The sequence below is a fragment of the Eutrigla gurnardus genome, assembly GCF_963514095.1.
Source record: "Eutrigla gurnardus genome assembly, chromosome: 10".
NCBI lineage: Eukaryota > Metazoa > Chordata > Actinopteri > Perciformes > Triglidae > Eutrigla > Eutrigla gurnardus.
In genome coordinates, this window is record NC_139924.1 from 25,091,866 (window position 1) to 25,104,318 (window position 12,453).

At 36.1% G+C, this 12,453-nt stretch overlaps 1 protein-coding gene across 4 annotated transcripts in view; it reads right to left on the reverse strand.

The window, feature by feature from the left end:
* Nucleotide 1: 1 nt before the first annotated feature.
* Nucleotides 2-12,453, reverse strand: part of nbeab (neurobeachin b) — a gene marked incomplete at its 5' end in the record, with an annotated part of 172,100 nt that continues 159,648 nt past the window's right edge. For all 4 annotated transcript variants that reach the window (XM_084019133.1, XM_084019131.1, XM_084019132.1 and 1 more), the window contains 7 exons: nt 2-3,670; nt 6,804-6,955; nt 7,727-7,923; nt 8,256-8,357; nt 10,826-10,996; nt 12,075-12,230; nt 12,345-12,416. In XM_084019133.1, the coding sequence (XP_083875259.1) occupies nt 3,580-3,670; nt 6,804-6,955; nt 7,727-7,923; nt 8,256-8,357; nt 10,826-10,996; nt 12,075-12,230; nt 12,345-12,416 (941 nt within the window). In that variant the 3' untranslated portion in view covers nt 2-3,579. The remainder of the gene's footprint in view (nt 3,671-6,803; nt 6,956-7,726; nt 7,924-8,255; nt 8,358-10,825; nt 10,997-12,074; nt 12,231-12,344; nt 12,417-12,453) is intronic.

A 12,453-nucleotide genomic window follows, 5' to 3' on the forward strand; every position in this document is an offset into this window, starting at 1 on the left:
ACCAAACTGTTAAAGCATTATTTCCACTTAGTAATCACTGGTTCATTGTAGTGCTCTAGAGCCCTCTACTGGTGTGTATGATGTACTGCAGGATGGACAACCTGCTTCATGAAGCACTTAGCTTTTTAATGGGTAGTGTAAATGTAAAAGCATTTAAATCATGTCATATGATAGTAAAGTTCACTTATCATCCTGGTTAAAACATGAATTCTTGTTTGAAAATAATTGTAAATACAACAGTAACAGTCACCTTTCTTTTATACTGTATGACATTGAGATTACTGAGGTTGTTAAGGTGCATAAAGCTTGGACACACTGTTTAAGAGGACATGCTGCTATATTGTACCACAAGCATTAGCTATTGTATTGTGAACAGATTTTTTTGTGTAGGACAAATGTTATCCTGCCATCCAACTATATATATATAAATATATATATAGTCGAGCTCACCTGGGTGCTTGAGGATGATTATTGAAATGGTAGACTTGTTACAGAGTGGTTGTAATTCAGTGGTGGTGCAGATGAATGTCAGTGCTGTGTAGTTGGTAGTAAGTGCATGTTTAAAGCCTTTGCCTTGGCACATATGGATTTAAGTGCAATTAGGTGTACTGTACAATGAGCACAGTATCAAATTTGTCCTTTCCAAATGCTGAAAATACAGACAATGGATCTATTGCTGGCACACTTCCCTATCAGATGAGGGCAGATGGATTTCTTTTTTTCTCCACAAAATAAGAAACACGTTAAATGTTGGTAAACATAACAGTGCTTCCAGTAAATTCCATTATTTTAATGTTTGTTAAATCAGTCAGTGCTTTTGTTGGACTTTTTTAATAATACGATGAAATGACATGACTGAGAAGTCTGGTTCACTTGACTGTATGTTGTGTATGTTCTCTGACAACGTCATTGGTTCACCAGAGACCAAATATTCATGGGTGTGAATGTTACCTTCCTCAGAGACTGTAACCTGCATGTGTGCTAATATCCTAAATCAGTGGTTTGATCTACATCTGTCAGATATGAAACCATTAATGTCGTCATTGTGTGTGCTGTCTTGTTGAATGCAGTTCAGTTAAGGCAGACTATAGTCAATCCACAGATAAGTTGAGACTTGTATACGTATTTTAACAGAAATGTAATATCACACCACTGGCTTTGTTTTTAAGGGCTTTTATTTGACTAGAATGGATTGAACCAAAAAGCACAAGGAAACCAAGTTGTGATGGTTACTTTTTGGGACTGTTTTTGCTTTCAAGACTGTTTTTCTTCATCTGAAAAACTTGTAATGTTTATAAAATATGACAAAATGGTACTGTAGGACAACTGGGTATTACATTACTGGGTGGAAGAAGATGGAGAATGTGAATGCTGTATTATAATCATCCATATTCCATTAATGTAAAAGATGTTATAAAACAATCTAAATTGATACAAAAAACAGTTCTTTTCATTAGAAATTAGAAAATGAATTATGGTTAAAACAATGTAGCTATCTGCCAAGCAACCAAACCTCGAAATAAAAAGGATTTAATAAATATGTGTGGACCTAACTGGTTTTGCAAGACAACTTGCAGTGGACCCACCAAATCTGCAGCAACAATTTTAGACAGCAGGTGGCAGTATAATCAAACAACACAACTTATAACATCTTCAGTTACATTCCACCAATAGCTACCAATTTAAAGCATGCATTTACAGAGTTATAGTTATACATGCATGAATGTTTTTTATGCAGTCTACACGCATGCACATGTGGAAGCTCAACAAGAAATACTCCTGACACTAGTGTATTTATTCAGTTTTATTAGAAATGCAACAAAAATAATGACAGCAGCTGAATTTACAGTTATCAGTTTTGATATAATCACATAAGCTTGAAACATATCTGAACTCTTTTAAAATGTATGCAAGAACAGTTGGCAATACAACTAAAATATATAAATTATAACATCTTAAAATATATTACATGAAATCAAAATGCACTGCTCAATTCAATATTAACAAAACAAATATTTTTTTTAAACTAATTTAAATTCACAGTAATGAAAATCATTTCACAGGACAGCAAATTAACCCAATGCCTTCAGTAGCGCTTCACATGCAAAATGTCAGCTTTGGGTAGATGGTGTCTTGTAAACACCATTAAAAAATCAGAATGCAAACTCAAAATCTATTTGCATATTTTTGTTCATTTTAAATTGTCGGCTCACAGCGTCAGACTTCTGCCATTAAAAGCAGATACAATAGCTTTCATATCACCAAAAATAGACCATAGTCATTTTTGGATCAGTACCCGGTTCATCATTGGATCATCTTTTTGTCACGCAGCTGATATTCTTAGACCTTTTCAGCAACCAAGTCATAATATTGCTTACCAATGCACGGTGTTGCCACCTGAACTAGTGCTCATGAATACACACATTTATGATGGACGAGCAGACATTTTTACAAAAATAGGCAAACTGAAAAGTAACAATACTAATATTTGCTGTGCCAACACTGTTTTTTAAATGACTTTCTTTTACAAAATGTCTTACAGCTTTCCCACAAAAACCTTAATAGTCATAAGACACTACTCAACAAATCTGAAATGTAATCCTATGGATATGTTTCTGGGAGAAGCTGAAAAGACAAAACAAGATTGATAACTGCTGTTGCAAATGTCCCATTTGAATTATTTCAACTGTAAATTTTAACTCTGCCATTGATAAATTTGTCCTCAGTTTAACGTAAATATGAAGAAATCCATTTATTATCCTTTTTGTTGACATCATGATTAAAAACAAGTATCACAAAGGACTAAGTTCACACTGAATTTCACTTTTCTTCCACATAGACAATCAAATACAACAAATTAACAATGAACATTTTGTCTTTTCACGTACACATACATTCGACCACTGTTGCAAAAAATGGCCACATGTATCACTAACCAACAAATATCTGAATCCAATGAAGACATTTTGAACATTTATACATGGCTCATGTGATGGAAATGTTGGTAACAATGTAGCTAGTCTAACAGCATTTAGATCTTTATCTCAGCCTTTACAGGGAAGAAACACTTTACACTGTATTTACAGTACAGGATAACCTCTTTTTTTTCTAGAAAAGTGTTCCAAGTGAGATGTGTATCTGCCATACAAATGTTGTATAAATGTTCCTAACAAGGATTACGTTTGTTTTACATTTTCACAGTTTGAAACAGGAACTTAAACACTCACATCAAGTATGTTTTATTAACTCTGCAATTGTGTTAATTTAAGTTAATCTCAGTCTCTCCTTGCCCAGAACAACAGACCTGCTTGACTTATTTGGAGAAATGCATCAGCTGGTGCTCAGGTAAGACATGAAAACCAACAGTAAATGCATTCAGATAGTTCAGCAACAAACATTTGGCAACACGTGTGCCATACAGGCCAGTTGAACACATGTAAGCAGACCTTGTTCTTTATTAGTGTCACCATGGTGATGTTCTCCAGCCCACTGAATCGTCTCCATCTTCTGCAGCACAGCTTGGTCACTGGTTGGCATTTCTCTGAACCGCCCACACTCCCTCCTGCTGCGTGGATCTCCTCAGTACCTGTTTTGATGCTCGTAGTGCCATCGGTTGAAATCGATGTTAAATGCCACAATACTGCCAGAGGCCATGCCCGTGATCAAAGTCCTGGAGAGCAATAAAAAAGTAAATGTAACATTAAATCCTAATGTCAGGAAACCAAATATAAAATATGGGGAAATGGAAATTGTGATTTATTGCATAATATATTTATATTTCAAAGGTGTTACTACATGCAAGGAACCAACATATTAAAATGCGTTTATGGATAAAGATTATTTCCATGGACATGACCAGTTTGTTAAAATGTCCATAGTGGTGAATAAAACGAGCACAGGAGGTCATCAGGGCCTGTGACTGTAAATTACAGGGTTCTTCTGATAAATGAATTGGCCCTAGTGTCTTTCTGCAACCTCTTTGCTCTTGTGTCCATGGCTGGCTGGTATGTAGGAAAAGCAGCTGATTTCACAGGGTCGTCTTATACTGCTACACCCCAAGGGCTTAAAGGCTCAAGCACAATGAACAGAGCTGGAGCAGAATACTACTCTGTGAATCGAGTTGCAGCGCATGGCTCACTTGTGTAACTACTACTACTACTAATAATTGATAGGATTTATATTGTGCTTTTTTTAATTCTCAAAGATGCTTCACATGAAATGCAGGACAAAAACAGAGTTAGTGAAGGTCAATTAACTTTGAAAGACATTTTAAATAGCATAGTACTTAATTTCAGTCCTTAATGTTATTTACCATTTACTTTACACTAATGTTAAATGAAAAATGATCGGTTAACAAATTTCATCCTCTTTCTGACTATTCTCTGCTTACCTTAACAGGTTGTGCAGTTACTTGTGATGATGTGGAGTTAATGTGCAAAAGAACCAGACCCCTGTTTTGGGCCACACTTTAATTGCTGTGGCCTGTGGCTGTGAAGTGCAACTTTAATGTTCATTCTCCATAACCGCTCTTGACTGCCAGGGTCACATGTAGACGTCAGGCTTATAGCCCGAGAGCGAACATTGTTGCCTCTGCATATGACTGCGAACACATTATGCATAATGTGTAATGCTGCTGACCTGTCAATAGACTTTTTACAGAATCCTTGTGTGCTCACTGGTATCATTGTCCAAAAAAAGTCATGGTATAGTATGTCCAAAAAATTAATGAACAAGGTCCAAAAAAAGTCATGGAAAAAGTAATCGTATAGAATGTCCAGAAAAAAGTCATGAACAAAGTCATAGTATAGTATGTCCAAAAAAAGTAATAAACAAAGTCATCGTATAGAATGTCCAGAAAAAAGTCATCGTATAGAATGTAAAAAAAAAAAAATTCATGAAAAAAGTAATCGTATAGTATGTAAAAAAAAAAAAGTAATGAACAAAGTCATCGTATAGAATGTCCAGAAAAAGTCATGAACAAAGTCATCGTATAGAATGTCCAGAAAAGTCATTGTATAGAATGTAAAAAAAAAAGTAATGAAAAAAGTCATTGTATAGTATGTAAAAAAAAAAAGTAATGAACAAAGTCATAGTATAGAATGTCCAAAAAAAGTAATGAACAAAGTCATCGTATAGAATGTCCAGAAAAAAGTCATGAAAAAAATCATAGTATAGTATGTCCCAAAAAAGTAATAAACAAAGTCATCGTATAGAATGTTCAGAAAAAAGTAATCGTATAGAATGTCCAGAAAAAAGTAATGAACAAAGTCATGGTATAGTATGTCCAAAAAAAGTAATGAACAAAGTCATCGTATAGAATGTCCAGAAAAAAGTCATGAAAAAAATCATAGTATGTCCAAAAAAAGTAATAAACAAAGTCATCGTATAGAATGTCCAGAAAAAAGTCATGAAAAAGTCATAGTATAATATGTCCAAAAAAGTAATGAACAAAGTCATCGTATAGAATGTCCAGAGCAAAGTCATCGTATAGAATGTCCAGAAAAAAGTCATGAACAAAGTCATCGTATAGAATGTCCAGAAAAAAGTCATTGTATAGAATGTAAAAAAAAAAGTAATGAAAAAGTCATCGTATAGAATGTAAAAAAAAAACTAGTGAAAAAAGTCATCGTATAGAATGTCCAAAAAAAGTCATTGTATAGAATGTAAAAAAAAAAAAGTAATGAACAAAGTCATCGTATAAAATGTCCAGAAAAAAGTCATGAACAAAGTCATCGTATAGAATGTCCAGAAAAAAGTAATCGTATAGAATGTCCAGAAAAAAGTCATGAACAAAGTCATGGTATAGTATGTCCAAAAAAAGTCATGAACAAAGTCATCGTATAGAATGTCCAGAAAAAAGTCATTGTATAGAATGTAAAAAAAAAAAGTAATGAAAAAGTCATCGTATAGAATGTAAAAAAAAAACTAGTGAAAAAAGTCATCGTATAGAATGTCCAAAAAAAGTCATTGTATAGAATGTAAAAAAAAAAAGTAATGAACAAAGTCATCGTATAAAATGTCCAGAAAAAAGTAATGAAAAAGTCATCGTATAGAATGTCCAGAAAAAAGTCATTGTATAGAATGTTAAAAAAAAAAGTAATGAAAAAGTCATCATATAGAATGTAAAAAAAAAAAACTAGTGAAAAAAGTCATCGTATAGAATGTCCAAAAAAAGTAATGAAAAATTAATTGTATAGTATGTAAAAAAAAGTATTGGAAAAAGTCATCTTATAGAATGTAAAAAAAAAAAGTAGTGAAAAAAGTCATCATATAGAATGTAAAAAAAAAAGTAGTGAAGAAAGTCATTGTATAGTATGTAAAAAAAAAAAAAAAAAATAATGAACAAAGTCATTGTATAGAATGTAAAAAAAAAAAAAAAGTCATGAAAAAGTCATCGTATAGAATGTCAAAAAAAAAGTCATGAAAAATTCATAGTATAGAATGTAAAAAAAAAGTATTGGAAAAAGTCATCTTATAGAATGTAAAAAAAAAAAAAGTAGTGAAAAAAGTCATCATATAGAATGTAAAAAAAAAAGTAGTGAAAAAAGTCATTGTATAGTATGTAAAAAAAAAAAAAAAAAAAAAGTAGTGAAAAAAGTCATTGTATAGTATGTAAAAAAAAAGAAAAAAAAAAAAAAAGTAATGAACAAAGTCATCGTATAGAATGTCCAGAAAAAAGTCATTGTATAGTATGTCCAACAAAACGTCATGAAAAAAGTCATCGTATACAATGTCCCAAAAATGCTGTAACATTCAGGCGATCACAGAAAATGTGAACATTGCATAAATATGGCTGCTCTGACCTTTGATCATGTGATAGGTCCATGGCTCGGATGCCAGCATCACAGCCAGGGTAGATGTAAAGTTGTTTGAAGTCACAGGCCTGCCACACCTCCACCACACCATTATCCCCACCTGTGGCCAGGTTGTGGCCATCGCTGCTCAGGATAATAGCCTATAGTACGGACAGAGAGTTCAACATGTCACTTCCAATTTTACTTTTATTGTACCTTCATGGGAAAGTTGTCACCGAATGAATGACAGATGTACACAAAATAGTCACCATCATTTGTGATTGTGGAGATGCAGTAGGAGAATGACATACAGTAGTGTTGTCCACTTAGTTTAAAAGAAATACAAATTTAAGATGGATTACTGTTATAATATGATCTATACGATTATAATAATATGTATACTGTATATTAAAAGCTTGCATGGGTAACTTAAATTCCTCCCCTAAAACATTGTATACTCTGATCCAAGCCATGTCAGGTATTTCAACCACAAACATACTGTATATGTCAGATTAGTCTGTTCACCGAATCCCTTACTGATCTTTTTTTACAACACTTTAAACTTTTGTGTGTGTGTGTGTGTGTGTGTGTGTGTGTGTGTGTGTGTGTGTGTGTGTGTGTATGTTTTACTTATAGTACCATTTAAGCAACCATCAATAAACTTCCTGTTGGACATTACTATCATCATTTTAAACATATATATATATATATATATATATATATATATATATATATATATATATATATATATATATATATATATATATATATATATCACCAGTTTCACCATTTCATATGCATGCATATGTATTTCCAAAAAGACTAAGTATTTGAATCAAAGCTTCTATTCTTCACGATTTGTAATAATTGCAATAAACAAAGAAACATCCATATCTCTAATATATTATACTGATGTGAAAAAGTCAGCTTACCCTGGTGAAATCATTGAGCTCCATCTGTGCCAGCAGTTTCCCATTAATACTGAAGTTGCAGAAGCGCCCCCTCTCGTAGTAGATGATGCAGTGGCCCTCACTGGACACCGAGATGAGCCTTGGGTACTGATAGTGGTCTGGTCCCTCCAGTGTCCTGAGCAGGTCCCCTGTGATGGTGTGGACCAGACATGGACCCTCTGCCGATTCAAAACATATACAGACAAACACATGAAAAACATCTATTATTATTTCATTATAAAATCAGACAATATCATTTCTAGAAATCTACACATATCAAATCCTGGTTCCTCCATTTCCTGTAAGCCATTTGCATGTTGTTTAGCTGGGTACACATGTATGTCTAGAGTGTTCCTTGAAATTAAAACCTGTCTATGTATGTGGGTTGGTAACAGACTGGTAACCTACAGTATTGTATGCCAATATGCTAGCTCAAAGTACGAGTGGCCCTGACTTGCTCTTTTCTCTCCGAGGACAATGACATTGAAGGGAGACAGAAAAGTACACTGACCTTTGGCTCCGCTGATGACCAGGCCCAACTCTGCACAGACTGACACACACACAACTTCCTGGTCATGACCCGTCAAAACTGCTCGTGGTGCCGGATAGTCACCTAAAAAATGACACATACACGGAAACATAAAACAAATCTCTTGGTTTTACTGATAAATATATACAAATATATAATATGACCTAAATTATGATCTAAATGTAGTAATTATACTGCATTTCCGAATTGGGACTTCTGTGCAATGGTCTCCACCACACCTTCATCAGGCAATCAAATCAAAAACACCATCACAGTGATTGTGACACACATCTGCTATCAGAGAGGTCCCTTTGAATTTTCATGTAAATGTAGGGATGCCCACTCAGGCAGCCGATCCACTTGATTTCATCCCATGTGTCACATGATTGATGACGGCCAGGGGAGAGGTTAGTGAGGGGAGTATCGCAGCACCCGGATCCGACCTCTGGGCACACTCTGAAATGTACTGATCACCAATTCTGAATGAACCCAAATCGTGTCCCTAAATACTGCTGCTTCTTATGGAGAGATAAACCGATTGATCCCATCACTGACATAATTTAATCAATGGGAATAATCTGTATTTAAGAACAATCAAAGAAAAGCAGACCTAATGTAACATGGAGAATTGAACCATGAAAGAAAGAATAAATGTCAAACTAATACCATTAAATATACCCTACGTGGCTGTCGGTGTCCACATGACTCAAAGTTCAGCCAATTCAATGAAAGTTTCTCCATCCAACTAAATGACAGTAAAGTTCTAATAGATGATGTGGACATGTGTCAGACCGCTCTCCTCCTCCCACATCATCTTCTCGTCTAGCTTGGCATATCTCCTCTGCAGCTGTTGCGGTCCAGTCAGTGAGTTGGACTGTGATCGATGCAGCACAGTCCCTTAGAGACCAGGACCTGAGCAGCGCTGTCAGTCCTAGCACCCACTGCTGAGGGAAGCTGAATAGGACAAGTGTCAGAAAAAGCCTCCAGGGGGAAAAAGGGACCTTGTGTAGCTCACCTACCCGACAAAAGATTCAATCAGCCTGCACTGCATACCCCCCCGCGCTCCCCTAGCCCTTGGGACGAGCCAAAGTCAGCCACCACAATTACCCGGTGCAAATATCCCCCTGCACCAGTGTGATGGGCAGGGCCATGATTGAGCTGGAAGTTATTTTAATTATTATACATTTAAGACACATGCAGCCTTTTGGGGCACGGGTGAAATCAATTTGGTAAGCACTTCACATCTGCGGAATGAGGAATCAGTGATCCGGAGGGCTGCTGCTACATATTCAAACAACCTTCAACCGGCATTATATGAAATATAATAGGTATCAAATCCCCAGAATGAGACTTCATTCAAGATTAATAAGCAAATAAGTGCGTAAATGAAGAGGACTTTGGTGCTCTGTGTGGTATTTGACATACATTTGAAGCGTGAAGACATAAAGGGCAGTAGTGGTTTATGCCTGAGGATCCCTGCAAATGCCTGCCATCTATATTTGACTGATATTGGCTAGCTGTAGATATTTGTATAATGCTGTAAAGGATTTTCACCCCAAAAAATCCATGTCCCCACCTTTACACACATTAAATGTGACCTCTGCGTTTAAATCATCCCAGGCGTTTAGGAGCAGTGGGCTGCTGTAAAGAGCCTGTGGAGCAGCTTCAGTGTCAGTGGGGTTCTCTCTTCAACTTTGACATGCAGACATACAACCGGGGAAGGATCTGCAAACCTTCTGGTTAAAGGAAGACACACTGCACACTGTATGTGCTGCCCCACAGTGTTTCTGACATCATGATATATTGATGAGATACTGATTTTATTGAGTTTCTAAACTATGCAGTTTCTTTCTCTTTTGTCAGTTGAAGATGCATTGTAAGCATTAGTAGTGTGAATATCAAGGGAATACTGTTCCTGCTGCAGTAACAAAAGTGCTATTGCCCCTTGCTAATTGGAGGCAACCAAGCTGAAATTCTTAATTAACTGTCGGAGCCTCAGTGAAGTTAATTAGAGAACACTTGCACCTAATCCAAAGCTCCTCGAATCTGTGACAATTGGAAACACAAGATCGTCTAGCACAAGCACACGAACAATATCTTGTCATCCAGATTTAAAAAAAAAAAAAACACTCATCCTCAGCTTAAGTTTTTCAATTCCACACCATATATGGTGCTCCTCGCTTGTACAGTATTCTACATCTTCTTCCCCTTCCCCGATGGATTGTTTTGAACACAATCAGTGAGAATTTGCAACTAAATTAACTGAGCAGCAGAAATCACACACTGGGGTCTACCATTTTTAATACCAAGACATCTGGAGTCCTCTACATGAAAGCAGCACAGCTCAAGGCAATAAATCACGCCAATATATATCACAGCTACAGTGCAGATAAATTATCCTTTCCCTGTCTCTCCACATTATTTCATTTCCAGTGTTGATCAAAGACAAAAACAAAAGGAGTATATTTCACTGGTGAAATAGGGCGATGCTACTGTATACTCTCTGCGGGCGTGTGTGAGCATGGCACATGCATACTCTTTCTCTTACTCACTGTTATTAGGGTTGTCGCCGATAATATGGTGCCGTCCACTCCAATACCACAGCAGGAGTGTGGCATCCCTGGACCCAGAGACGATGTAGCAGTCTCCTCCAATGTAAGACTCTGATCTGGCCAGACACGTCACCACATCCCAGTGGCCAAAAACTATCTGGGTCAGCTTGCCTAAAGAAAATATGGAGAAAAATGTTTTTTGTTTTGGCAAAAACTGCTAGTCAGAACTGAAGTTCCTAAAATGCAGCATGGTGAACCGACTGCTGACTCTTTGTCTATTGTTTTTTTTGTGGGGGTGAGTATTGGCAAGAACCTCACGATACGATCGTGTCACGATACTTTGGTCACGATACGATACATATCACGATATTGTGATATAAATAAAGATGAAAACACAAGTACCTGTATATGTACATCAGATGATATTGATCAGAGGACAAATTGAGTCAAAACTATTTCATTCAAAACAGCCTCTCCATTTTATTAATTCCCATGAAATTCACTGGAATAAATATTGAAAATAAAATGAAAAAGGATAAAGTACTGCATTCACAACGCGTCTAAACATGAATCTTTTTTTAAATCAATCTTTGTAGTTGAAAAATCGATATTGTATTGGGCGGCAAAGTATTGCGATATATTGCCGTATCAATATTTTTTTGTTGTATAAAATTTTGGAAAAAAGTTTCCAATATGGATAAATCAGTGGTTCCAGCCTTTTTGGCTTGCGACCTCCTGAAATGAAACCCTGTCTGCTTGTGACCACTTCGTGTGGACAGAGATGAGCAGTCCAACTCACAAAAGTTTTCTTTCTTGGTTTGTAATATTTGAAGGATTTTGGGAGGCAGGAAAAGGTGAAAGTACTGGTATGCAGTATTTAAGAGAAAAAAAGGGAATATGTTTTTTTATTTTCCTGTCAATCCTCTTGTAAGATTCATCTCAACCCCTCTGAGCCACTTGCTGGTCAAGCTGCAGTGATAATAATTTATATAATTAGACACATGTAAATGTAAGTTGTTGATATTATTATCTTTCCCCCGCTGAATCATTATTAATCCAAAGGTAATAAGCAGAAAGATATGTTTTACTTATCAATGAGTATGAGAGTTTTACAAGACAGTAATTAACTTTTCTACAGTTTGTCAGGAGAGAGCAACGACAATACTGTATTAATCCCATCAGAGCACTCAGTCCTCCACACATCAGTGCACACCTCGATAGGAAATAGAATTTACACTGTCGAACTTACCTGTCTCGGAGGAGTACACATGAAAGCTCTTGTCCCAGAAGCCACACACCAGTATGTAGCGGTTGTCAGCTGTCACTACGAAACAGTGTGTGGTGATTTGGATGCTCTGGTCCACTAGGTCTGTGATTTGACGCTTGTTGCTTCCAGTATTGTTTGCTGTGGAAATAAAAGCAAACACAGAACTCGTGTCAATACCTGAGGTGTTAAAGCTATTGATTAAGCCCCTATAGCTTATAGTCTTTTCCATTCAAAACAAGGAAGCTTACTCACCAACCAGAGAATCCATCTCTATAGGTAGGTGATGGGCCTGCTCAAGAGAATAGCCTGGTGCTCCTCGGAGGCCTGGATTCAGACAGGGACACATAAGGAAGTTAATTAT